This window comes from Eumetopias jubatus, unplaced genomic scaffold (assembly GCF_037043125.1).
Source record: "Eumetopias jubatus isolate StellerSeaLion01/CBP00866 unplaced genomic scaffold, mEumJub1_p1.0 scaffold_7, whole genome shotgun sequence".
NCBI lineage: Eukaryota > Metazoa > Chordata > Mammalia > Carnivora > Otariidae > Eumetopias > Eumetopias jubatus.
The window spans coordinates 63,550,656-63,578,492 of record NW_028274813.1 but is presented as its reverse complement, the minus strand read 5'-3'; the positions used below and the strand labels follow the sequence as shown (position 1 = coordinate 63,578,492).

Here is a 27,837-nt window from a genome sequence, read left to right as displayed (position 1 = left end):
ATCCTTGTGAGGGTTGTTTCCTCTCAGGGCAGGGACCTCCTGTCTCTGCTTGCCTGCCTTCCAACTCTCCTTCATCAGTGGCACCTGAGATGAGATTTCTTTCTAGACTGTGTCTCTGCCCATCCCACCCCTCTCAATGTGGCCCTTTTATCCTTTGCCGTGGAAGTGCTGCTCAGTTAGCTTTCAGGTCCTTTTCAGATGAAATTGTTCCATATGTAACTGTATATTTGTTGTGTTCCTGGGAGGAAGTGAGTTCAGGATTCTTCTATACTGTTATGTCAAACCCCCCCTCAAAGGAGATGCACTTTGAATTCAGTCCCAAAGCTGAGTTATTTAAGGAAACTATGAACCACGTACTATGATGACAAAGGCAAAAATGTACCAAATAACCAGGATCTTGGGTGGGGGGAGAAAAAAACAGTAGCACTGTAAAGGTGATAGCTCTAAATCCAGGAGTATGGGGAGCTCTACCAAACAAAATCATGGAGAGTCACAAATGTAGATTCTCACCAGCCCTGGAAGTCCTTGTCAGGGCCCATGGGGTCTTGAGACCTGTAGGTGCTTCCAGAAGAAGGGGCAATCTGGGCCAGTTGCATGAGCGGGATACAAGGCAGGGAGAGGGGGGCGGGGAGAGAAGTCATAGTAAATATATAAGGAAGAGAAAAAGGAGTGTGCTTAAAGATACTACATCAAAGGTTAAGAAAAGTCTGTGTAGTAAAAGTAGGAATATATTTCCAAATGACAAAGTTATTGCCAGAAAAATACAGTCTTCTCTCTCTCTCACCCCCTCATTGTATAAAGGATTTTCCTAACTGTGTACTCTTCCAAAAACAAACTGTGGCATTGTTCATGTCTCCTCCAAAAGCTTAAATTACTCCTCCTTTTCTTTAATGAGAAATCAAATTTTATTAAGCTAAAACAAGTTCCTACCCAGAAGACTTAAAACTTGTTTTGAAACACATTGTGAAGATTACCACATGAAGACAATAGCTAAAGTTTTCATTCTATATGTGTGTGACTGTTCTGGTTAGTTTCCAATATAATATATGACATATAAGATCACTCTGTTAGCTGAATAAAACATTATCAAGTGATTCTTGAATTAAAGAAGATTTTCTCCTTTTTTTTTTCCTAGAGAAAAGAAAACAAGATACATATTTCAATAATTTTCTTTTGTCAAAGAAAAAAATAGCCTCCTTTCTAAGTGAGAATAAAGCCCATGGTTTCAGAAATCAAGCTGAGGCTGCTGCAGCCTTCAAGCAATCTGTTTTATTTCTCTGTACGTTTTAAACCATTTCAGATTTTCAAACTCAGTAGAATTTATTCAACCAATTTTTAGAGAGTGACTGTCCTATACCTTGTGCTGTGCTGGGTGCTCTTGATACAGCAACACACACATAGACAAAAGTCCCTGCCCTCATGAGGCTTCTAATCCACTGGGGGAAGATGAACAATACAAAATAAGTAACATGTTTTGGCTAGATACAGCAAATATGTATGAAGGAGTATAAGGATTGCAGGGGGAGGTGGGTGTGAGTTGAATTTTTAAGCAGGAGATCAGAGAAGACCTGAATGAGGAGATGACATTTCTGTGGAGACCTGAGGGAGGTTAGGGCCTGAGCTGTCTTGCACACAGGGTCAAGTGCTCCTAGAGCATGCCTGCTAGCCCTGCTGGACCAGGTCAGGATAGGTTGAGGACTGAGGGCTGACCATTGGCATGGGGAATGTGGACAAAAGCCTGATTAGAGTGTATTCAAGAGAAAATCGGAGAGGAATTGGACACGGTGAATATAGAGAGTGTATGTAAAAGTGATTTTGCTATAACAGAGAGCAGAGGTATGGGGCTTTGGCAAGAGGATAGATTAGTGTCAATTGATGTCTAGGGATTATTTATTACCTATCCTTTTTTTTTTTTTTTTCCTCACCAAGGGAAAAGCAATGGCATTTTTCTGGCTGATGTGCTTGTGCTGATGAGAATAATACAGAGGAGAGAAAAAACAATGCAGGAAAGAAGGGCAATTTACTGCAGAGGTGATCATCTTTATGTAGATAAGAGGAGGTCTGGTTCACAGGTGAAGGAATTGGTCTTAGATAGAAATATGGAAAGTTTCCACAGAAACAGGAGGGAAGGAAGGCGATGTGGACCCAGATGCAAAGAGGCAGGTAGCTGTGGTGGGAAGCTATGAAGCACAGTGTGAATGAGAAGACAGACCTCCAACAGCATGAGTTAAGAAAGAGTGAAATTAATTTTAATGTTCTCAGGATACTTAACCCAGAAAAGGATGCTGGAACATGCAGTGATGATGAAATAATTGACATTTCTTAAATAAATTAGTGCTTTTTAGGACCAGGGTAAGGGATATGTCTGTATGTGATTATAAAAGTAATTATGTGTTTAATCCCTCAAGATTGTTAGGGAATTTAACCCCCCAAATTTATCATGGGTTAGCTATTTTGTTATTAGATACAATATCAGGGGGAAGTATATGGGTGAGTAATTATTCAGGCCCCAAAGAAGGTTATTGAATTTGGATCACCACATACAAAGCCAAATTTAAATGAAATATTTTAGCACACTGTGTCTTATGTTCTGATTAAGTTATTAATTTGTAGTCTGAATCTAAAGAGGAGTATCCCTAGTGACTTAGGCTCTAGGTGCTTATAAAACAAAGGGGGAAGCATGCTATTAATGATAAGCAGTGGAGGAATAATACTCAACCTCAGATGAGAAGGCAGTGTTTCTAACTTTATTATGAGTATTAGTCTGCTAGGATGGCAATAACAAAATACCACAGACTGGGTGGCTTAAACAACAGAAATTTATTTCTCACAGTTCTGGAGGCTGAGAATCCCAGATCAAGATGTTGGCAGGTTTGGTTTCTGGTGAGGCATCACTCCTTGACTTGGAGATGTCCACCTTCTCGATGTGACCTCACATGGCCTTTTCTTTGTGTGATACTCTTCATCTTCTTATAAGGACACCATTCCTATTGGATTAGGGCCCCACCCTTGTGATGTCATTTAATCTTAATTCCCTCCTTAAAGACCCTATCTCGAAATATGGTCATATTGAGGGTTAGGGCTTCAACATATGAATTGGGAGGGAGGGGGGGACGCAGTCAATAACATTATATTAAAGGTTTACTAGAGGTTCAAGTTACTAGAACCTCTTAGGCATTTATTTGGGACACTGGCCTGATGGAAATTTGATTCCCTTCTCAATGCAGGGTCCTCAAAGTATATCAGGAGGTAGGTGCATTATGAGCATATTTGGACTAACCCATCAGATGAGTCTCTTTCCATGACAGAAAAAGGGAGATGGAAAAAGATGAAGGTCATCACAGAAATAATGACATCTTCTGCTGGCATGTTGTTGCATAGCATCCCAAATTTCCTAACCTGACATCCTCTGCAGACTGTCCCCTTCACTGTTAGACTCTTCATCCAAATGCCCCAGAGTTCCAGCCACCATTCTCTGAACATGCCACGTCCTTTCATGACTCTAGGCCTTTGAACAGACAAGTTACTCTGCCTATAAAGGTATCTATCTGCTTCTTCACTTGACAAAATCATACCCATACTCCCAGATCTGGTTCAGATGCCACCTCTCTCAAGCTTTTATTGCCCATTCCTTACTTTCAGACAATCGTTTTTTTAATTCCCATCCTCCCCCACATTCATTTCACTTGGCATGCTTGTAGCTCTCTATTGGCATAACTCTTTCCTCCACTCTACTGTAGTCCCTTGGGAAAAGTAGTCCCTTCTTGTTTTGTTCCTCTTTGTACCCACAGTCCCTGGTGCAGTTCCTGACACATGATAAAGGCTCAATGAACATATGAGTAATAAATGGATGGAGGTGTGGATGTACAATTCAGTTGCTCAACAATTATTTCCTGAGCCCTTCTTATGTTCCAGATGCTGCCAAGGTGTGGGAATACAAAATAGCAAAGGAGATAGACAGACACAGCCTCATTATGGAGCTTGGAGTCGGGAGTCAGAGACAGAAAAAGCATAAACCAGTAAATACAAGAATTTTAAATTGTGTTACGTTCTGGGAAGGAAATTAACCCTGTTCCAAAACAGAAAAAAAGTAGAGTGAATCTACCTTTGATAGGGTAGTCAGGGAAGGCCTCTCTGAGAGATAAAATGTCAACTGAGAGCTGAAAGACGAAAAGACATTAGTAAGAGAATGTTCCAGAGAAAGGGAACAATATGTGCAAAGGTTCTGAGACAGGAAAGAGCTGTTTAAAGAACTGAAAATGAGCAGGGATTACAGGGGCATGGTGAATCAAGAGAGAGACAAGTAGAAAATGACATCTGAGGTAGGCAAGAACCAAATCTCTTGGGGCATGGAAGTTTTGGGGTTTTGTTTTGGTTTTTTGGTTTTGTCTGAATGCAGTATGAAACCAACTTATGTTTTATAAAAACAGTGGCCACTATAAAGGAGCGTTGGAGGGGCAGGAATGGATGAGGAGAGATGCACGTTAGAAGATCATTGTTGTACTGCAGGGGAAAGGGGATGAAGGCTTGGACGAGGCTGGCAGGAATGCAGATTGGGCAGACAGATTGGAGAGACATTTTGGGAGAGGAATCAATGAAATTTAGAGAGTAAATGGCTGTGGGAAATAAGAAAAGGAGAAGTTAAGGATGGCTTTCAGTTTTCTGACCTGAGCAACACATGGTACCATTTGCTTAAAAGGAAAGACCTAAGTACAGAAAGTCCTGGGGGGTGTGGTGACGATGAGAATGGAGAGTTCTGTTTTGAATTCTTCTGCCTAAAATAAATCCAAGTAGCAATGTCAGGTGGTTAGGTTAGATATGTAAGCATGGAGCTCAGAGGAGAAGATTGGAAGCCATTACTACATAGACTGCATTGAAAGCCATGGAAAATAGTATAAATAAAGAAAAGCAGTCCAGAATTAAGCCCTGAAGCTACAACAACCAGCGATCTCAGCTATGATTCAGAAATCAATCAATGAACCATCTGTAAAACAGATTTGGGGATGGTGGAGAAGGAAAGAGGGAGAATGGCAGAGAATCCATCACATTAGGTCAGCCAAGGGGTAATGCAGACCTCGAGTAGAATAAGTGAGAGCTGATCCTTTTTCTGTCATCATTTGTGCTCTCCCATGGCATTCTCATTTCATCTCCTAATGTCAACTGTTGCTTCTAAGTTTATATATCAGGCTTAATATTTCCACTTGCTTACTGAATATCTCATTTTAGTATTCCAACAGTCCCTCGAACCAAAAGACTCAAATCCAGCTCATCTGTTTCACTCATCCACAGTGCTCTTCTTATATACCTACTCCCATTGATGGCACCCTGGGCCTCTCTGAACAGGAAGTAACAGATTGATCTGTCACTGAATCTATTCTCTTTTATTCCTTTTTATTGTCCTTAATGAGTAAGTTGCCAATTCTGCTGATAACTCAGCAGGAATGTCATTTAATCAACTGAGCTACCATTTGTAAAATATAGTCCAGAAGTGTCCACTACTATCATAAGTGCTAATAAATAAAATTCTTTTAGTCAGAGATCCAGTATTACTATTTTTTTAAGAAGTGTATTTTCTTCAAATCTTCCTCCTAAAAATTTATCATAGACTAAGATATAATGTATGAGAAAAATTTAACCAGTCTGCAGAGATATTTAGACTGGCAAAGCCATTCAACCTTAGCAGAAGGAGCTACTTTGGTTCTATTTTTATCATCACGTTTAGGAATGAATCACTGAAAGCAGAGAGAGAAATCGAGATGGATAGGAAAGACTTGGGCCATCTAATTTATCTCTTTGTTAGTGCAGGGAAGTTTCCTATGTCAAATGCCTGTGAGATATTGTGCAATAAAAGTCTTATATTGCAACATTTCAATCATTTTCATAAGGTGACTAATTATCTTTCAAGTTGCTCTCAGCATTGTTCTCTGGACTCTTTTCCATGAATCTCTATCATATGAGAGGTGTGTCCTTTTCTACACAGAAACGGCCTAGGATCTCAAAGGGATGAGTTCCAATTATTTTTCCCTCGTAGAGATGTCTACATTAAGTTGACCTCACTCTTGATGACTCTTCTTGTGACCAGTGGCACACGTTTGTGAGATCATTCTCCAGAACAAGGAGTGGTCCAGCTTGTCGCCTTAGGAGAGTTAAAAACTAATGAGAACCTCTAGGGATCAAACATGGCTTTTGGCACCTAATGGTGGAGATACACTATTCGAATGGGGTTTTCAATTGAATACTTGATGTGGGATGATCTCCACATTATCCATACAGTCTTGAGGGGAAGGATAGAAAAGGGCTAGCATTTGGGAGGATTATTGTTTTTCAGTTCTTTGACTATGAGTTACCAATTAGTTTGGGCAAGAAAAATTCACATGAACCAAATACAGATTACAGTTTTTAACTGATTTCTGAAACTTCAGTGATAAGAATATAGTAATTTTCGCATTTTTTGAAAATTCTTTCTCCATAGTCTACAGAATTCGCAATTAGCTGCTTGTAGAAGGCAACAACATAGGAACTCCAGAATGGCTTGAGATCTTACATTTCATAAATCACCCTTTTCATTTACAGAGTCCTGATTTGCTCTTTTAAGCAGCTGCCACTTTATAACACTGTTTTTTGGGTTTTTTTTTTTCTTCCATGGTCAAGTCTATAAAGCCAGAGATCAGGCAAAAAGCCTTGGGTGGCTCACAAAAAGCAGAAGGTCATGTCTGACTTGGCTTTTCTTCAACATTATAGAATTCTGGCAACTATCCAACAGCTGACCCAGAACTGTTTTTAACACAATATGTAATTAAATTAGAAAGAAGTAGCAGTTTTAAGGCTTATCAGAAATGTGAACAGACGTGCTTGGATTTAGTGAAGTAGGGCCAAAAGAAAGACGAGTTCCTTTGGTCCACAGTGCATGCAAACTCAGCGTTTCTCCCTCCCCATTACCATGGGCAAGCATTCCTGGTCTCATCTGGTGTTCTGGGGAACCCTAAAGCCACAGGGATCATAACAGCTGCAATAAATAAAGCATTTATTCAATACATTTCCATGCCAAATATTATTCAGCATTCTTTTGGCCTTGGTTTGATAGAAAACAGCATGGTGAACTTACTACCTCTCTTTACTACAGTAAGCCCCAACTAACTCTAAAAGGTGTAACAATTCAAACCAACATATAAGCAAAATCACTATTCCTTCTGTTTTAAAATTAAGATAATAATACAGGAATAAAGGTAGTCTGTTGTCACTACTGAAGATCTATTACAATTGGTAGTAGGCTTTTTTTATTCTTCTCAGGGAAGATAATGAGAAACGTTCAGAATATGTGCCCATGCAAATATATGGGTAGGAGGGAGATCTTTAAAAAATAAATGTTACATATGTGGCAATACGAGGAAGAATATTATTAAGGAATTTCACAGAATTTTTATGTAAAATCTCATCATACAGTATTATGATCTCAGGGATATTTGGTGATATTTACTGAGTCTTCTGAGAGTTCATTTATTCAGGTCGTATTTTAAGGAGGAACTTAAAAGATTCAGATCTAAAATATAATTCTGTAATATGCCCAGCTGATCCCATTAAATCCAACCCAAAAAGGAGCAGTATAATGATGTGACCAATTCCCATTCTTTGAGTTGTTACACATCACTTGAAATGCATTCCTTCTGGATTAACACAGCAGTTCCTCTTTGTTTCTCTCTCCAGGCTGAGGTTCAACTATGCTACCTGGAAGCACAAAGAGATGCTGTTGAGCAGATGTCCCTCAAGCTCTACAGTGAGCACTACACCAGCAGCAGTAAGAGGAAAGAAGAGTTTGCCGATATGTCAAAAGTTCATTCAGTGGGAGGCAATGGGTAGGGAGCTATTTTTTGTTGTTTGACTGTCACTAATCTCTACTTTTTCGATGATTCTCCACTGGTCGGTGTGTGGCACGCATTTCCTCCTCAGCGAACAGACCAGGAGAAGCTCAGGAGAGTAGGCATGTATGTTCTGTGTGAGAATGGAAGACTGTGGATTTTATCAGTCCCTGTTATCTAACCCAGAACGTCCTAACTTGGTGGTTCTTTTTTTTCAAAACAGCCTTTTTACAAGTTTCAAATCTCTGTTTCAAAGCAGAGTTGGTAGGAGTGTTTGTGGGACTACACTGTGCCCATGGTGTTGGTCTTTCTTCTTCATAAATCTTTTTTTCTGTGTTTTTCCCCTTTTTTAAACTTTACCATTTATTTTATTTTTTTCTTAAGATTTTATTTATTTATTTGAGAGAGAGAATGAGAGAGAGAGAGAGCACATGAGAGGGGATAGGGTCAGAGGGAGAAGCAGACTCCCCGCCAAGCAGGGAGCCTGATGCGGGTCTCGATCCTGGGACTCCAGGATCATGACCTGAGCCGAAGGCAGTCGCCTAACCAACTGAGCCACCCAGGCGCCCTTTACCATTTATTTTAAAGTCTATCCAAGGAACTTTTAGAATATCAAAAGCTCACTGGAAATTTGATAGAACATAATTTTCCTGACAACGTAGATATTTAATAATTCTTTAGAGACCCTGGGTTAGCCAGTTGGCTTCACATAAAGTCAATTAGAATTACAGACTAGCACCAGCATTGCCTATGGTACGAGAAAGGACTGAACAACTTTGGTGACCCACCAGTTTCATTCAGCCCGAGACATATGGCTGTATTTACCTTATACTAACTCCCCATACTATGAAATAATTACCTCATGCATTCAGATATTTCCATATGGCTTTAAAGTTATGCAAATATTGTGCATGTATATATATATAGTTTTTCCTTTTTCTGTCTTTTCTGGTTCAATTCTATTATTTTATAGGTAATTATGAAAGAGTAATTTAATTATTTCATTATTTTAATGACTTAATAATAGTATACTCATGAAAATGGAAACAGTAACCTATTTCACTTTTATACATGAGCCAGACAACAAGGGGGAGAAACTGTTCCCCCAAGTTCCATTACATCTTAATAAGCATCATATAAACCTATGGGGTGTGACTGTAGCCAAAAAATTCCCTGAAAAGTCAGGAGGAAAGAAATATTTTCATGCACTTGTTTGCATTTGTATTTTAAGTGCTTATAGTTACAGATATCTGGGGATAAATTAAGTACCGATTATAAATTCTGTCTTGTGATATAACCCAGGGTCTGAGAATCCAGGGAAAGGATAAGAGTCATAATTCTATTTAGGAAATGGCAATGGACTTTTTAAATTTCAAATTTTTAAATCTATATAATTTGCTGCTCTAGCAGGATTATTTTATACATAGACACGTTATGTATATATTTGATTTATCTTAGGTGATTCAGCAGACATTCCTAAGTACTCATAAGAAGAAAAGCATAGCAGCAAATAAGAAAGAAAAGGTTAAATCTTGGAACATGAACAATAAGCTGTTTTGAGGCTTTAATGTGCTTTAATTTCTCTCAATGCCTAAATAGTCTTTGGTGTAGATGCAAGCACAAACTTTAGGTCACATTCTCATGTTTTCTAAAAGCCCTGGGGACTGAGCAGGCACCACGTGCTTCTGACCTCAGATTCCAAGGACCCAACCTGAGTGCTTACTCTGGGCTCCACACATCATACATTTGCCCTGGGAATTGCTTAGTTAATAACAAGCATTGTTCTGTGATGTGGGAGTAGGTGAACTTGCCTGATATCCTTTGTTTATGCTCCTTGGGGTGCTGAAGGCTGTGCATTGTGCAGAAATTTAAGAGTGTGCTGAAGAAAAGGCAGCTATTTAATACTAAGGACAAAAACCATATACTCCTTTCTATTTTCTGTTTACATACAGAAAAGCATTGTTGGAGGAATGCATGTGGGTGAGGTTATCTGGGGTGTCCTGCCCCCAAGACTCCCTGCTCCCACAGTCAAATCCTTAATTCCGGAGCCTTAAGAACACAGCCTTGTAAAATTATCTGCTCCAATGATACATAAACTTCATTAACCGTTCCTTTTGTTGCATAGAATGAGCATTGTTTCCAATAAGTAACTGAGGGAATAGTGTGGGCTTTCTAGGTTCTTCATTCCATATACACACATCCAATCCACTAAAGAGAAAATTAAGCTGGTGATACAATTCATATATTTTTATTTCCTCCCCATGTCTACATGCATACTAAGAGTATGTGGCTGAAAAAATGTATAAGCTACTCCAGGGAAGACTCAGCTGCTAGATAGAATGTGATCTTAAATTTCTAGGAAGTTTACATAACCACAGTATTGCTTAGAAGTGAATTTTAACCTCTCTGGCTTGATGAAAATTTGGGTACCAAGGTGATAGAACAGAGCTTATATACAACTACGAACTGTGTGTTTAACAGTCATGAATATGTGTGGTAGAAAGATCTCCCTGAGTGTATGTGAGGCTGTGTGAGTACTAGTAACAGAGTTGTTTGCCTATGGGAGACATTTGGCCCTGGCTCCAGCATGGCAAAGCAGGGAAACTGGCTTCCAGGAGGGACATGCAATGCATGAGTCACTGATGATTCTCTGTGGGAGCAGATTGGTGCTTTTCATGTCTGCCAATTTAAATGAAATACTTACAGATTGTTTTGTTTCTTTAACCCAGTAAATATTCCCTGAAGGCCTACTGTGTGAGTGGCACAATGGCCTGGGCAGAGTTTGTCAAGAATACTTTCCTTTTGTATATTTTGTAACGTGTAACCATCTCTTTTCCTGACACCTCTTTCTATCAAGAGGTTGTCTGATTTCATTTTTTAAGTGAATTTCAAAGATGCTGTTTAATTCATTAAGTAGCATCCTACTTGCTGTCAAGACTTACTGTCGATCACAAACCATGTCTTTTGTTCAGTTTATAAATGATAGAACTGGGAGGCAAAAAGTCTGGGTGACTGGCATGCCCAGGATGATGGTTTAAGTTGGAGCTAAGACCTCAATGCCGAGCCCTGGGTCCGAATGCAGTGGACAGTTCATCAAAGCATGCTGGCCTTCTCTCTGAGGATTTCATTCAGACTCTTGATAAACATTTTGTCCTCTGAATCCTATGTTGTGCATATTCCATAGTGTATGCAATTAAATTATGATATTTTTCTACTCTGGAGAAATTGAAGAGTCTTAAGGAGATTTCATTAAAGCCACAAGGAAGTTTGGGCAAAAACATTGGGAAGTAAGCTTAAGTGAAAACAAAATCAACTTCATTAATTTGCCAAATATTACTAATAAGAATACAGAGATTAAAGGCCAAAAGGAGAGGCTCACAGTTTGGTAGGAGGAGCCAGTTTGTAAGCAACATAGACTAAAGGATCCCAAATGCTAAGTTAGAAGTCTTTATGGGGTAGGGGCTGTGGCTCATGGAAGGCAGAGCTCAATTCTGACTGTGGTGGGGGGAGTTGGAGCAGATCAGGAAAAACAGCAGAGAGAAGACTGTGGAGACAATTTTTGAAAGAAGGCTTGATCAGTGATGTTGAGCATCTTTTTATGTGTCTGTTGGGCATCTGTATGTCTTCTTTGGAAGAGTGTCTATTTAAGTGCTCTGCCCATTTTTTAAAATTGGATAATTTTGTTTTCTGGTGTTGAGTTATATAAGTTCCTTATATACTTTAGGTATTAACTTTTTATCAGATAGATCATTTGCAAGTATCTTCTCCTACTCAGCAGGTTGTCTTTTTGTTTCACTGATGGTTTCCTTTGCTCTGCAAAAGCTTTTTATTTTGATGTAGTCCCAGTAGTTTATTTTTGCTTTTGTTTCCCTTGCCTTAGGAGATGTGTCTAGAAATATGTTGCTACGGCTGATGTCAGAGAAATTACTGCCTGCCTGTGTTCTCTTCTAGGATTTTTATGGTTTCAGGTCTGACATATAGGTCTTTAATCCATTTTGAATTCATTTTTGTATATGCTGTTGGAAAGTAGTCCAGTTTTGGGGCACCTGGGTGGCTCAGTTGGTTAAACATCTGACTCTTGATTTTGGCTTAGATCATGATCTCAGGGTTGTGAGATCAAGCCCCGTGTTGGGCTCTGCACTGGGCATGGAGCCTGCTTAAGATTCTCTCTCTTCCTCTCCCCCCATACCCTCCCCCCACTCTCTCTCTCTCAAAAAAAAAAAAATGTAGTCCAGTTGTATTTTTTTACATGTAGCTCTCCAGTTTTCCTGGCACCATTTATTGAGAAGACTGTCTTTTCCCATTTTATATTCTTGCCTATGTGTATTGCAAGCATTATTTACAATAGCCAAGGCACAGAAGTAACCTAAATGTCCATCGGTAGATGAATGGATAAAGAAAATGTGGCACGTATACACAATGGAATATTATACAGCCATAGAAAAGGATGAGATCATACCATTTGAAGCAACATGGGTAGACATAGAGGGTATTAGCTAAGTGAAATAAATCAGACTGAGAAAGACAAATACCATAAGATTCCACTCATAAATGGAATCTAAAAAAAATGTACAAACAAAAAGCAGAATCAGAATAACTACAGAGAACAAACTGATGACTGACAGAGGGGAGGGGGGGAGGGAGTGAGCAAAATGGGTGAAGGAGAAAGAGAGATACAGGCCTCCAGTTATGGAATAAATCCCAGGAATAAAAAGCAGAACATAGGAATGCAGTCAATGATATTGTAATAGTGATGTAATGGGACAGATGGTAGCATACTTTTGGTGAACGTAGCATAACATATAAAGCTGTCAAATCACTAAGTTGTACGCCTGAAACTAATGTAAGGTAGTGTGTCAACTATACTCAAAGAAAAAAGAAAGAAGGAAGGCTGGGTCAGGGGAAGAGCTTTTCAGTTTAATCTGAACAAATGTTTATTGGGCACCTCCAAAGACAGACCATGGTCCCTGCCTTCATGAAATTTACAGTCTAGCAAGGAAGTGTGACAGTAAGCCAGTATTTACCTGGGAAATGAGAGAGAAGGGGAAGCAGAGGGTGCTAGAGGAGCTTAGAGCAACAGGGTGGGCTCCATGAGGCCAAGTTACATGTGTCATGCTCACCACACTCTGCCCTGCATCTGGTGGTTGGTGTGTGCTAGATGCTCAGTGAATGAATGGATGCATAAATGAGTAGCTAAAAGTGATCTGGGGCTCAGAAAGAGGGAGCAAAGGTCTGGAATCATCAGGCTGCCTTCTGGTTCCATCTGACTGGAAAGCAGAATGGAAAGTTGGGTGTGTGTGAAAAATAAGGCTTGTGAAGAAGGTGAAGTCCTATTCCTGGAGTTAATCATTGAATTCATGGTTCTTGGGGCGCCTGGGTGGCTCAATCAGTTAAGCAGCTGCCTCCAGCTTGGGTAATGATCCCAGGGTCCTGGGATCGAGTCCCGCATCGGGCTCCCTGCTCAGCGGGAAGCCTGCTTCTCCCTCTCCCACTCCCCCTGCTTGTGTTCCCTCTCTCACTGCATCTCTCTCTCTCTGTCAAATAAATAAATAAAATCTTAAAAAAAAATTCATGGTTCTTAACCAGGATAGTGCATCAGAATCACCCGAGGAGGCTTTAAGCTGAGAAATGCCTGCCTGCCCCACCCCACTGAAAATTTTGAATCAGTTGGCAGGCCTGAGCCAAGATATAAATATGTCCTGATGCCCACTTCCAGTTGAGAACCTTTGTACTAGTGGTTTTCAAAGTGTGTTCTCTGAACCAGCAGCATCAGTATCTCCTGGGAATTTGTTAGAAATGCCAATTCTTAGTTCCACTCCAGACCTACTAAATTGGAAAGTCTAGATCTGGGGACCAGCAACCTTTGTTTAATGAGCCCTCCAGGTGGTTCTGATGCTGCTATTTGAGAAACACTGCCTTAGTCAGTGAAGATTTTAGTTGAGAAATTAATTGAGAATGTGGAGACTGAATTGGAGACTAAAGCCAGAAAGAATCGATGATGACCCATCAGATGAGGGGAATGAGGAAGAGAGGGAAAGGAGTCACTCTGATGTTCTAATTGCTAGTTTAGGGAGGAGAAAGAAAATAGGAGGATTTGGATTCAAATGACTTCTGTGTCATTTAACATTGAATATTTGTTGAACAACTTTTAGGTGCAGGCTGTACTGGGGATGTACAGACAATGGGACACAGTGTGTGGCAGATGGATGTAAATCAGGAAAATCTTCCAGAAGTGTCATGGAATATGCCTCAGGGCCAGAAGTGACAATGAGAATGCTTCCCACGGACACAGCAGTATGTACAAACCTCTAGTACCAGTAAAGACTGCCCAGCGTGTCAGTTTTGAAATGATATGCTGGCAGTGGTGTGGAGAATAGATTGCCATGGGCAAGAATAGGCAGTGCTCCATCAAGATGCTATTCTAGTCATCCACGTGACAAATAGGGCCTGAGCTAGGACCATAGCAATGGAAGCTCAAAGTTTCCAATGGAAACTGAAAGAAGGAAGTTGAAGACAGGCCTTGGACACCAACTGGGTAGGGGGCATTAGAGGAGGGAGATTTGAAGAATGGACTTCTATGGTTCAGGCTTGTGCACTCTGGCAGATGAACATGTCACTCACTGAGGTGGGGAAGAAAGGGGAGGAGCAGGAGTGGGGGAAAGAAGCTGAGTGTTGGAGACATAGCTCTTTAGAAGGTCTGTAGAACATCCAAGCGGAAATGCCCAGGGAGCAGGTCTGGAGTTCAGGAATGTTTGGGGCTCCTCAACCATGAACAAGGACAGTGTGATAACTCTGGGATAGCAGAGGCTGAAAGAGGTAGGAACTTACTTTAGGGTAAACTACTCCCCCATCCAGATGGACATGACGTTATCTTTAAGGAATGTTTGTTTGAAAAAAGTATGGATAATCTGAATATTTTGCTTTCAGTTGGAATCTTTCCTGCTATATTAAACAAGTCTTCCAAAACAAAAAACTCCCATCACTGAGAATTCCATTGATTGGCAGGAATTTAGGGTTACAGTCACCTATTATTTTCTGTCTCAAAGCTGCAGGTAAGGGGCACCTGGGTGGCTCAGTTGTTAGGGGCGTCTGCCTTTGGCTCAGGTCATGATCGCAGGGCTCCGGGATCGAGCCCCGCATCAGGCTCCCTGCTTGGTGGGAAGCCCGCTTCTCCCTCTCCCAATCCCCCTGCTTGTATTCCCTCTCTCGCTGTCTCTCTCTCTTTGTCAAATAAATAAATAAAATCTTTTAAAAAAATTTTAAAAAAAGCTGCAGGTAAAACTTCTGATCCTAGATATTAGAGTGAATTAGAAGAAGATTGCTTCCAACGACACAAATAATATTTACCTTTAGGGATAGTCATGAATTCTCTCTAGCCTAATTTTTTTAAAGGAGGAGAGAGTGTCTCCTAGATTAAAAATTAGAGACCGGAGTTCAAGTTGGCATTCTGATGCTTTTTCACTATGTGACCTTGATTGGGACACTTAACTTCCTCAAGAGGCAATATCTCTGTCTGTAAAATGGGAATAGTTATCCCGGTGTACTTCATATTCTTGAATTTTTTATTTATTTTTTATTACCAGAGTATAGTTAACATACAATGCTATATTAGTTTTGGGTGCACAACATAGTGATTCAGCAATTCTATACATTAAGCTGTGCTCACCGTAATAAGTGTAGTTACAACCTATCACCATACAATGTTATTACAATATTATATTCCATATGCTGTACTTCTCATCTCCGTGACTTATTTATTTTATAACTGGAAGCTTGTATCACTTAATCCCCTTCACCTATTTTTCTCATCCCCCTACCCCTCCTACTCCATATACTTTTTGTAGCACAGAAATAAAATAATCGATAAGAAAATATCTAAAATATTTATAATGTAATAGATATATAAAAATTAGTTAATGAAATATGCATTGAGGAACTACTATGTTGCAGGGAGTGGTATGAGGTACTAGGAATAGAAAAGATGCAAAAAACTTATATAGTCTTCAATCTAGTGAGGGAGAAAGACAAAGACAGATAGATACATCCTTATGAAACGCAGGTAAAATTCGAGATAGAGTGTATTATGGGGGTACTTAGGAGGTCTGCCTAATCAGGGAGATGTATGGGGGGAGGGAATATCTTAGCTTTCATAAAAGGTGCATAGATATTAGCTATTAGAAAAAGGTTGGGTAGAGGGAAGGTAAGGATTTCAGCCACAAGACAGTAACTGTGTAGGGAGGGTGTGTGTGTATGCGTGCGAGTGTGTGTGTATTGAGAGTTACTATAAATAATAATTTGATGTCGTTGAAGCAGAAGGGCATGGAGCTCTTTCTTGACTCTGCTTGCTGGGATCAGGAGGGAATACTAAGCGAGTTCTCAGGGACTTATACTCCTGTGGTAAAGTTCTAGAAGAGAGTCTCATTGGCCATATGCCAGGCTTCCTCTGGCGATGGGGAAATTTGGGCAATGTCTACAGATGTAGACATAATCAAGGTTTATGCCCTGTATCTAAGAATATGCAAGTAATTCACTCCTTACCATGCAAGGTTTTGGTGTAAATTTTACTCCCAAATACAAACAGGATATATAGGTAATTCCCAAGCACAATAGGCCGAACTAAATGAACTTTTAAATAGACAAAAGATTAAGTTTGGCAGGAAAGATGAGTCCATTTTCCTTCAGAAAAAGAAGCATCTCTGTATTGGTATGAAAAAACACACACAGATATGTATAAAGCATTGCCAAAGGGAAATGATTTTGACAAATGAAAACAAATATATCACTATTTAAACTATTGTTTGATTAAAGATCAAATTTGATTCTCTAAATTAATTAAGCAATAAGATACATTGAATGATTTTAACCGCCTGAGAAGGGTTATAATCACCCTGGATTTTACTGCTGCAGGATGATCTTCCTGGTTTTCTGTTGAGCACCATGCCAACAATATCGCTGTCACAGGCAGATGAACATAGATGCTTACTCATATTCTCTCTCTCTCTCTCTCTCTCTCTCACACACACACACACACACACACACACACACACACACACACACACGCACGCACACAATGACCATTTTGAATTTGTGCTCAATGGGTGTTTTTGGAATGTTGCTACATAAAATGTCTTCTTTTTGGTACACACCAGCCATAAAATGAAGTGCTATCTCTCATTTGTGCTAACGTTGAGAATGCTCTCACAGATAAATCACTAGGCAACCCAAAGAAACTTTATTTTCACCAAGAATTTCTACTTTCTTCCTCTGACTCTTGTCCTGTCTCAATCTAATGAATAGCTGATCGGTGTGCATTTCATGTTGTTTTTGCTTCGTCTTTGGTACTCTGATGTTATTATATACTAAGATCACAACACAACATGCAATCAAAAAGAGCAAGAAGTACGTGGCTACCTTCTGGATGACTGATATTCTGGGTACTATGCAATCATTAAAATAGGTCTTTCTGAGCTAAAAAAAAAATCTCACCAGTAGAAATGTATTCACTGGAGTCACGATATTATACCCTTTTAATGTGCAAATACATTAAACTAATTTTAGACCTGGACAACCTTCCACTTGAGTGATCTAATGCTATCCATGCCAGTATCTAACAAAGGGCAAACCAGAGAGGCAGAAGCATACTTTCTGGGGAACTATTACTTCAAAGTTAACAATAAAGTCAACTAATAAAGATATGTATATGTGTATCTCCCTTCCATCTTAATTTTTGTACTGCTTTGGAGAGTTGATGAGGCCCGTTGAAGAGACAGAGAGTTGCTAGCAGGGACAATGGGAGGGTACCAAAGACAATCTAATCTACTTCATTGTAATGGGCAGAGCTTAATACTTCTCTTTTAAAATTTATTCCTTTCTTCATTTCTCCATCAACTTAACAAAGGATTTGAGTCAACTTACAAAAATATGTACAATAAATTAAGATAAATATTTGACTGAAGTAAGTTAAGCAAAAGTAAAATATGTGTAAGAAAACAAATGCAGGGGCACCTGGGTGGCTCTGTTGTTAAGCGTCTGCCTTCGGCTCAGGTCATGATCCCAGGGTCCTGGGATGGAGCCCCGCGCCCGTATCGGGCTCCCTGCTCCGTGGGAAACCTGCTTCTCCCTCTCCCACTCCCCCTGCTTATGTTCCCTCTCTCGCTGTGTCTCTCTGTCAAATAAATAAATAAAATCTTTAAAAAAAAAAAGAAAACAAATGCATATTCTCTGCATGTCCTCAAGAGGGGTTGTGATTTGGCTCTCAATTTTCCATACCAAAGAAAAGAATAAAAATCTCCTCTATCAGAAAATTCATGGTGTCCTAAGATTAAAAATAATATAAATCGAGGGAAACACAACTTCTTATGCCATTGAGGCCTGAGGAATTTCTCCTGTAGTTCTTTAAGGAGAAGACTGGCATCTGTGATACTACATCCCTACAAGAGAAATGAAATTCCCAAGGCAGTTTTTAAATGTAGGCTGAAGAAGTGATGTCAAAGCATAATTCAGTAAGAGCAGTTCTACAAGTAACTAAAACCTTGTAGTCTGAGCACAGCACTCTGTGGGCAGGCTCGGCCTTGATGGAGGAGACAAACAAAATCATTCTAGGTGGGCTCTCTATGTTAATTCTGCTACCAGGCTTTTGTTAGGGATTAGGAGGCAGAGAGTAATTGCCAAATTATTTACTTCCTGCCTTAACCCTAAGAGTAAATATTCTCTATTGCCTATTAAATCTTTGAGAACCAGTGAGGCCTAGGGTGGGGTAGTCCTTTGACAAAAGGGTAAGTTGCCCAACTCACCCCACTGTGCCAACAGATTGTGTAGATCCAGTTCCCTCTAACACACAACTGATGACATAGGAAGATTTATTCTTTTCTTTTTTTAAAATGACATCATCTCTTGCTTTGTATCCTCCATTTGTGTAAGAATCACTACTGAATGGTGAGCGCTGTGAATTGTGCAAGACTGTTGAATCACAGATCTGTACTTCTGAAACAAGTAATGCAACATATGTTAAGAAAAAAGAAAAAGAAGAAGATAGCAGGAGGGGAAGAATGAAGGGGACTAAGTCGGAGGGGGAGACGAACCATGAGAGACGATGGACTCTGAAAAACAAACAGGGTTCTAGAGGGGAGGAGGGTAGGGGGATGGGTTAGCCTGGTGATGGGTATTAAAGAGGGCACATTCTGCGTGGAGCACTGGGTGTTATGCACAAACAATGAATCATGGAACACTACATCAAAAACTAATGATGTAATGTATGGTGATTAACATAACAATAAAAAATTTAAAAAAAAAGAATCATTAGTGATTCTAAATTCTTCAGAATGTTTTCCGGCTCTTTGGCTAGAACTTAGTCCAGTGTATTATCTGGAAATTTAGATAAGGGTTTGACTTCCTGACAGCCTAACAGAATCCTCCAAATACATCCAGAAATCTACATTGATATTTCTAATTGATATTTTCTAACCTTGGAGATTAGAATTTTGTTTTGCCCTATGGCTTTTGTTATAGTAACCACTGTTTATGGACAGGCCACCCATGAGTCCATGAGAAAGTAAGGCCAATCATTAACAAATTTGTAGAGTTGATTTTCTTTTTCTCAGGCATTTTCACATGTATGTGGGCGTAAATGAGAGTTGAGAAAATTACTGCTGGAAAGAACTCCATATTCCTTTTTATTTATTAATGGCAAAGGCAGGCTGCTTTTCTCATGAGGAAGTCGCTCATGAATTTTCATTCAAAATAGTAAATTAGTGTCCACACTTTAATATGTTTAGAGTGGAAAGGGATTCTACATGCAACTGGGCGTAGCAGATTCCATGTCTAGAAAGCTAAATTTTATTCTTTAATGATATTATGATTGGGGCAGGTGCCCCTGTTCCATCTCCCTTCTGGGCTTACATGCCACATGGAGTGAAGGGTGATGGGAAATTCGGATCTATGATTAGTCTTTTACTTCAGTAACATTCTTAAACCATATTTGTACAAGATTTTGTTACCACTCCCTTTAGTGTCTTTTTTGAAAAGCAGAGGCAAACTTCCTTGAGCAAATAATGTGAACAGTGAACGCTTAGTGAATATTTGGGGAAAGAATCAATATGCTAAAGAAGCTAGGAAAATTGGATCATTTAATAGAAGTCCCACTATAGACAAGCTGGTATTTCAGGAACCCGTCTTGTGTTTTTGGATGTGTTGGTGTGAAATAAACCATAAAGCATATGAAAGATGGAGTCTTAAATGCTCCCAAATATATGTTACTCAGACTTAGGTAGAAAAACTGCCAGGACTTTTTAGTGTTATCTTTTCTTCAACCAATAATTACTCTGTTTTGATGATTGCTTCATTTGGTTGTCTGTTTTAATCAAAATTCCTCAGTGGGCCAAGTTGAAACCTCATATATTCACACACACCTCCCATTGATTTCACTTGGGTGAAACTTTATCTTTTAAGCAAAGTTTAAGTTGAAATGTTGAGTTAATGATGCTCACTTTAAATACCAAAGGCTGAATGCATTTATGTATTCAAACACTTAGCTAGTCAAACATAACTCCCATCAGGGTTTAGAGGAAGGATTATTTCTTAAACTATGCTAGCCTTACAAATAATGTATTGCTATCCAATCTGCAGAAAAAGATACTGAATAAGCTTGTTAGTATTTTATTTCTGCAGTGAAGAGCCTTGGAATCTTTTTGTAACCTTGAAAAGATGGAGTAAAATGGTGGACAGGATGTTGGGAAATATTTTTGTCAATTACCGGGAGTAGTTAACCCAAACTTAGAAACAAACACTAAAGAAAAAGTTGCACATTTATTTCTCCATAGCTTTGTCTGCATCTCTATTAAATTCTCTGTGAAATAAACATTCATAATTCTGTACTTGTCTAACGAAGATGGACTTTGAGTTAGAAGGCTGTTTCTCCTCATTACATGCATAAGCTTTTCAACCTCCTAAAATGGGAATATTATACCTACAGCAGAATGTCCAACTCTTTTATTGTGACACATTTAAGATCGAGTATATGGCAATTTAAAAGAGAAGTATCCAAATGAGTACCATTTTGGTGATGTGTTTGCTTTATAACACTTTCCTAGAGTACATATGAGTTTGCTTTGTAATATTTTCATAGAGAATATACCAGATTCATAGGTTACTGAAAAGATATGCTTTGAGATCTTTGAACATCGAACAGATTACATATTTGAGTGGATGAGTTAACACAAACTGAAACACAACCAACAGAGAAAATTTTATGAGGAAAATCCTTCCAAAAGAGTAGTTCCCATATTTATATCCCTTATAAGATTGTGAGCCACTTGCCACAATTTCAGTTGCCCCTCTCTCTCTTCTAAAAAGAAAGACTACTAGGGCCTTTGTCACCAAGAATTCAAAAAACAACCTCGTTCTGAATTCCGCTGATAGAATCAGCATATTCTTCAAAGGGATATAAAACTGTTAACTAGTTCTGTGCTACCCTTGATAAATTCACTCATCTATGATCCTCTCTGTTTTCCTGTATAGTAGCTGGCGCTTTGCCTGGAAGACTCTGTCTTTCACAAAATCACTTTAAAAACACTTCACACACCTTTGCAGGTAATGTAAGCATAAGAAAGTAAACTACTTTCTTACCTAAGAATTTTCCTGAAATAATGAGCACATTTAATTGCATTCATTTCAGAAGCTTTCGAAGAACCAACAAAGAAAGTCTAGTAATTTGTTTGTGATTAGCTATGAAGTTACATATTTGATTTTTCTAAATTTGGAAAGTTCTGAGGTCTTTTCTAAGCTGGGAATTAACACGTGGCCAAGAATCTGAAATCAGGCACAAATGCTTAAAATAAGTGTTTTTGTCTTCAGTATTAGGACCTTATGAGAATTGTTGTTTGGAAAATACTGCTGTCGATTCTATACTAATGAAGCAAAATATGAAACCAAAGCATTTACTGTAGCTAACAAACTCAAGCCTACATATTCTCAGCTAAAATGAAAAATAGACCAGAATGAAGAAAGAGTGAGTATCTATGTTAGGTTCATTTGCCTCTTGTGGGTCTTCTCTGTAGACTCCCTATAAAGAAAGCTGAGGTGCATTTAATTAGAAGAAATGGGTTTTTGTTCCAAGTCCCTTGCTAAGGGGAGTCATAGGAGGGAACAGCTCCGTAGATTTAAAGGAATGGTAAGGAGCCAGTGAAAAAATGTCCAGGGTTCTGAACATTTTACCATCCTGTATATATGTTTGGTTTATTTCAGTCTCCTTTAATTTTCAGTGTAGAAAAGGGGAAGAGGTGGAAGGAATGGGGGGGTGGGGCAACTCACCTTAATCAAGAAGCTACTGCACATAATCTTGAAGTAAACAAATGCACCATTATTGTGGACTCGAAGGCAACCCCCCACCCCTTCAGAGCCTATCCGTGTGGCACTGGTTGTGCTGGTGTTGGCATTTGGGGAGGAGACACTATTATCTCTACTGCGTGCTGCTCTTCTGAAGTCACTCCTGCCCGACTAAAGGTTTGTGGCTTCATGATCTACATTCACTCATCATCATTCACCAGGAGCTATGCTGAGCACTAGAGGTGCAAAGATAAGTTCACCTCTTACCCTTGACTTGTTTGCTCCTAATCAAAATTTCTTTTCTTCATACGCATATGGAAAAGAAAACAGGCCCCTTTATTTTCCTTGCTGATTGGTAATTTTTATGAAACACTGTAAACACATAATTTCCTGGTAAAGCAAGGGAAAAACCTTGCTTTAAGATCAGAGGCCAGGCTCTTCAACACAATGCTTGTAGCCTCCCCTAGTAAATGAATATCGTCATTGGGGAGCTACCTCTTGGGGTAAATGCTGTTTTTCAGATTTATTTCTCTCCCTTCTTTTTTCTAAGTTAGCATCTGGGTTTACATGACCTTGTGATTCTGGGGTGTGGTGAGTTCCCCTGGCTCACCGTGGCCCTTGGGTAGGGGCTGGCTGGGTTCGTTGAAATGGATCTTGCCCTTAATATTCCAAGGTTGTCTCCCACAGAGGGCTGTGGCCGTGTTGTTATCTCTTGGTTTGGTCAGGAGGTATTTCCTGCTGACTAAGCCTCAACCCAACCCTCACTGACTCTGCCAGCGTTCTGAGGTCTGGCTTCAGAGGTCCCCCTGCCTCTCCTTGCGGTCAGTGTGCCTTTGCTGCCATGGCAACACCTCTGTCAGGTTCACCAGGTGAACTCCCAGAAACCTCTTGGGGGGTGGGGAGCAAGAGAACAGTGTCCTCATCGAGGGGATAAAAGAACAGGTAGCAAAGGGAGTCCTGACCAAAGTTCTCTCTGACCGTAACATTCCCACTCCAGGTTACCGTGAAGTCTCTTCCCAGACTTCCTAGCAGGAAATGGAGCTGATATCCTGGTGCTTTTGACTTTCCTTTCAACCTGTCTCATGTACCTCCCCTCCGGGTCTTAGTTTAAGAGAGGGAAGGGTCCACAGCTTAGCATGAGCTCCTCTTGCCTTTATTTCTTCCTTATTTAAATCCGCTGATATGGAAAGGGTGAACTTTTCCCTTTATTTCTCCTTTGCTATTTCTACTATTCCCCAGAATCATACTTCCCTAATTTGGGGGGTGCGTTCCCCCTCTCCCCTGTCTTTTTTTTTTAAGATTTTACTTATTTATTTGACAGAGAGATAGGGAGAGCCAGAGAGTACAAGCAGCAGGAGTGGCAGAGGGAGAGGGAGAAGGAGGCTCCCCGTGGAGCAGGGAGCCTGAGGCGGGGCTCCATCCCAGGACCCTGGGATCATGACCTGAGCTGAAGGCAGATGCTCAATGACTGAGCCACCCAGGTGCGCGTCCCCCCCCCCCCCCGCCCCGTCTTTATGGCTAAAATGTGGGAGGGTGCAAGGAGAGAGAAATGACCATAATTCAGGCAGTATTTCTAAACGATTGTCCCTGTCGTGTGAGCAAAGGCTTGTTAGTCATTCCTTATTAGTCGCTCACAGAGTTAATAAAGAAAACTTGGTGGTTTGTCTGTCCCTGTTATGGTGGTTTTTGTTTTTTAGTATTTTGAAATGGGATACTATTTCAGATTTCTCGTGTATGCTGGAATACTTTTCTATTTAAAGTGAGGCCTGTGACCAGCAGCGTTGCCCATTGCCAAGAATGCAGAATCTCAGGCCCCACCCTAAAATTACTGAATCAGAGCCTGCATTTCAACAAAATCCTCATCCCTGTCACATGCACATTAAATCTGAGAAACCCTGCTCTGGGCCACCATAGCCTTGCTGAAGTTTTTGGTCACATCACTGGTGCCCAGCATCAGCATTCAGTTAAACGTCAGTTCTGTGTGTCAGCCAATGGCGATCCTTGCCCCTGGATCCTTATGGTGTTAATCAATAATCTTTATAATTATGGTAAGGTAATTAAAATAAAACAGACAGTCCTAGATCTAGTCTCCTCTATCACCAGACACACCTTAAGTTTTCTTTGACAGATCAATTAAGATTAAATTGTAAATTATGACAAGTGGATGTTCATTTTCGCGGAAAGTAGCCATTTAATGTATAGAGACAGGAACAAGGTAATAATAAGATACTCACTTGATAAATCCAGATTCATTCTTGAGCCTGCTGCTTCATTGGCACTGATAGGGTTTTGCTCAGTTACAGTTTGACAAGGATGTGGGTTCCTTTTAGGGAGATGATTTTTTTGGGGGGAGGGACAAAGTCATAGTTTTTCATCCTGCACTTTCATTTTCTGATCACAGTGTTTTAGAAGAATCTGGGCTTTACTTATTCACCAGGCTTTCAATAGAGAATCACATTAATCCTTTTAAGCTCCTTATTCTAATGATTTATTTTGTTGAAAACCATAGTGATCCTCCTTTGAATTTTAATGATTGCTGGCTATTCAAAGATTCATTGTTTTGACTTCCTGTCCTTACCTTTGTTTCCTACACGTCTGTGGGGAACACCTGTCTAATACTGGATCTGCCCCTGGTTCTCCCCGGCTTACCAGAGTCACTCAAGCCTATCTCTGAGTGTTAAGCTGAAATGCTGGCTACTCATCCATGACAATAAATGTAGGATATATGTTTTCAGAGATAGGCAGATAGACAGCAGAGGGACAAATAAATGATTGAGTCATTTCCCAGTGAAAATGATATTTCAGATCTGATAATAAATTGTGTTCATTGTAGAGAAATTAGTTGAATTAGTATTCTTAATCATAAATGTATTTCAGATGCGACATCTGTGAAAATCTAGTGGACAAGAAAGAGGTTTGAATTTTGAAGGTGCTATTCTGACCCCAATTCTGGACCCGTGTACCTTTCACAAGGCGCTGACCCTCCATTTCTTAGTCTGTTAAATATTGCGGTGCTCTCCGTCAAGGACAGAGTAGTAGTCATTTTGCTCAAGTGCTGCAAATCCTCAGAAAGGGTTAGTGAATGGAAATAGTCACGATATGTCTCAGGTATGAGCACTGGAATAACATGTTATGTTTTCAAAATCTAAGAAATGCTGTGTCACAGGCTTGAATTTCTATTTTGTCCACCGTGGAACCGCACAGAGAATTTTTGCCTTCTCTTTTTACAGGTATCACCTAGGAACATCATGGGTTTTCAAGAATATATTATTCTAATATGAGATTTTAACAACTACACTGTATTTATGCATAATACATTTTGTGCCTTATCTTCAGGCTTCTGGACTTTGATTCCGAATATCAGGAGCTCTGGGATTGGCTGATTGACATGGAGTCCCTCGTGATGGACAGCCACGACCTGATGATGTCAGAGGAGCAGCTGCAGCATCTTTACAAGGTTAGAGCTACCCTTCTTGCCTTTACCTTGCTGTGGAAGATCTGATTAGCCTGACAAGTCTCTCTCCCTCTCAGGATATCTTTGCGTTCATTGTATGTATCATGGTGTCTATTAGAATTCCCTTCCCTGTCCCCAAACTCATTTCCATCCCTTGTGTGCTGACAGGCTGCACCGACATCATAATTGCAAGAAAGTTCCCTTTATCACATTCTATTTGGTGTAATTCTAGAGAAGGACAAAGATTTATCTCCAAGATGAATAGCAATAAATGAAACTGCATTAATAAATAGACTGAAACAAAATGAAGGATAAATGGACTGGTAACATTTAACAAAATGTGTTTTCATTGGAGCACTCAGGTGGATTCTGTCCACCCCTCAGATCTTTCCAGAGAAAAAAGAAATTTGCCTTCAGTTTGGCTTGCTTCTTCCAGGGTACAGGGCTCGTTCAATTTAATGTTTATTAGTGATACACAGAACAGACGTTGTCATATCAAGTCAGTACATTTGCGTGTAATTTAAGAAAACTCGCTTGGAACTCATATATTGATTGCAGGCAATCCATCTAATAACTATCTATATTGTTTTCCCGTGTCTGCTAATTCACCCTTAGCCTAATATGTTTTACCAATTCTACTTAAATAGTCTTAGAAGTTCTTTCAAAACAGCTATGTGATTTTGACTGAAAAAATGGTTGCAAGATTCACAGTGTCTGAAAAAGCTGTTGGGGAGGGTAGAGGGACTTTCCACTGAAATATCAGATTGCAGTAAATCTTCCTCATTTAGGCAATTTTTATTGGAGTAATTCTGACAGTTGTCATCCTTGAATTGCTTTGAGCATATGGCATATTTCAAAGAGCAGATTGTGAATCATAAAAAATAAAATTAATAACTAACCACAGAATCAGCAACAGTATAATGACAAGAAACAACTACCCTCTAGCTTTTAAAAATTTCTTATAGAATAAGAAGTACATTCAAGGTCAAATAAAAGTTGTCTTCTTTCTTCCTCATTTTTTTATCGTTTTAAGTTACCTTTCCTAAATATGTTACTTTAATTTTTACTTTCTCCAAAGAGAGATCTTTATTTATAATTTTAAGGGTCTGGTTGACTTTAATTAGTGTCCACTGAGAATCATCTTGGTTAAGAGAAGATATAAACTCCCCAGGGAGTCAGCAAATGGTAATATTTTATTCCCTAAAGAATTCTGTCCAACATTAATCGAGTTTGTTGACGATTAGCTATTTCCTGTATGGATAGCCGTCCACATTAACAACAGAACTATGCAGTGTATCTTCTGGCTTAACATGTCTGGAATAACAGTCTTCACCTAATGTAAACAAAGCGAGGTGATTTCACATTTCATGTCAGGATCAAGAATTATGTATGAAAAATGCCCATCAATCTTTATTAACTGATTGACATAAAAATACTAGTTTCATTCCTAATAAGTATTAAAAATCAAATGAAACAGAAAAAAAAATACAAAAGTTAACTAACCATAAGCCGTTATCTCAGATTTTATTGCACTCATGATGCCAAATAACATTTCTTTTCTTCTTGATGCATTTTGCATTTTGCACATAAACCGCTATTTTTTTTTCAGTAACAGTGCTATTCTCTGTCAAAATCACATCCATATAATTTACATCACAATTAATAGGAAATCAGTCTTCTTTTTCTTGTGGTTTCCTTATAAGTGCTCTGCCTAAGAATTCCCATTCTGTCATATTGAAGGCCATTATTCCACCCACTCAGTACTCCTGGATTATAGTATTTTCCCAAACATTTTCCATACTGGGGTTCTTCATTTGTGACTCATGTCCTGTCATCATCTTTCTGCTCTGAGGTACTCAACCCAGCTAAGTTCATGAGACTGGCCCTAACTTTGCATTTGGCTTATAAGCAAAACTGAAGATTGAGCTACACACCAAGGGCAAAAGCTACAGGTCTGTAGAATCTTTCTTTACACAAGCCCCCACATTATTTCAGAGGTTTAGAAACCTCCAAAGGAATCCTGAGGATATTGACTGAGGACTCATTTAGAACTTGGGGTGGCTCCCAAATTAGAAAAATTGATGGAAGAAAATTAATGTCAGGTCTTTGTCTAGAATCCTCAGGGATTCTCAGGTTAGGTCAACATTTTCCATGTCTCATTCCTCTGTTCTAATGTGCCTTTTCAGGAATCAACTGAACTGATGA

At 39.5% G+C, this 27,837-nt stretch overlaps 1 protein-coding gene across 2 annotated transcripts in view; it reads left to right on the top strand.

Moving 5' to 3' along the window:
- The window catches only part of AKAP6 (A-kinase anchoring protein 6), a 571,051-nt gene that overhangs the window by 421,780 nt on the left and 121,434 nt on the right, over positions 1-27,837 (top strand). For both annotated transcript variants that reach the window (XM_088024647.1, XM_028114891.2), the window contains exons 9-10: positions 7,705-7,853; positions 25,515-25,635. In XM_088024647.1, the coding sequence (XP_087880773.1) occupies positions 7,705-7,853; positions 25,515-25,635 (270 nt within the window). The remainder of the gene's footprint in view (positions 1-7,704; positions 7,854-25,514; positions 25,636-27,837) is intronic.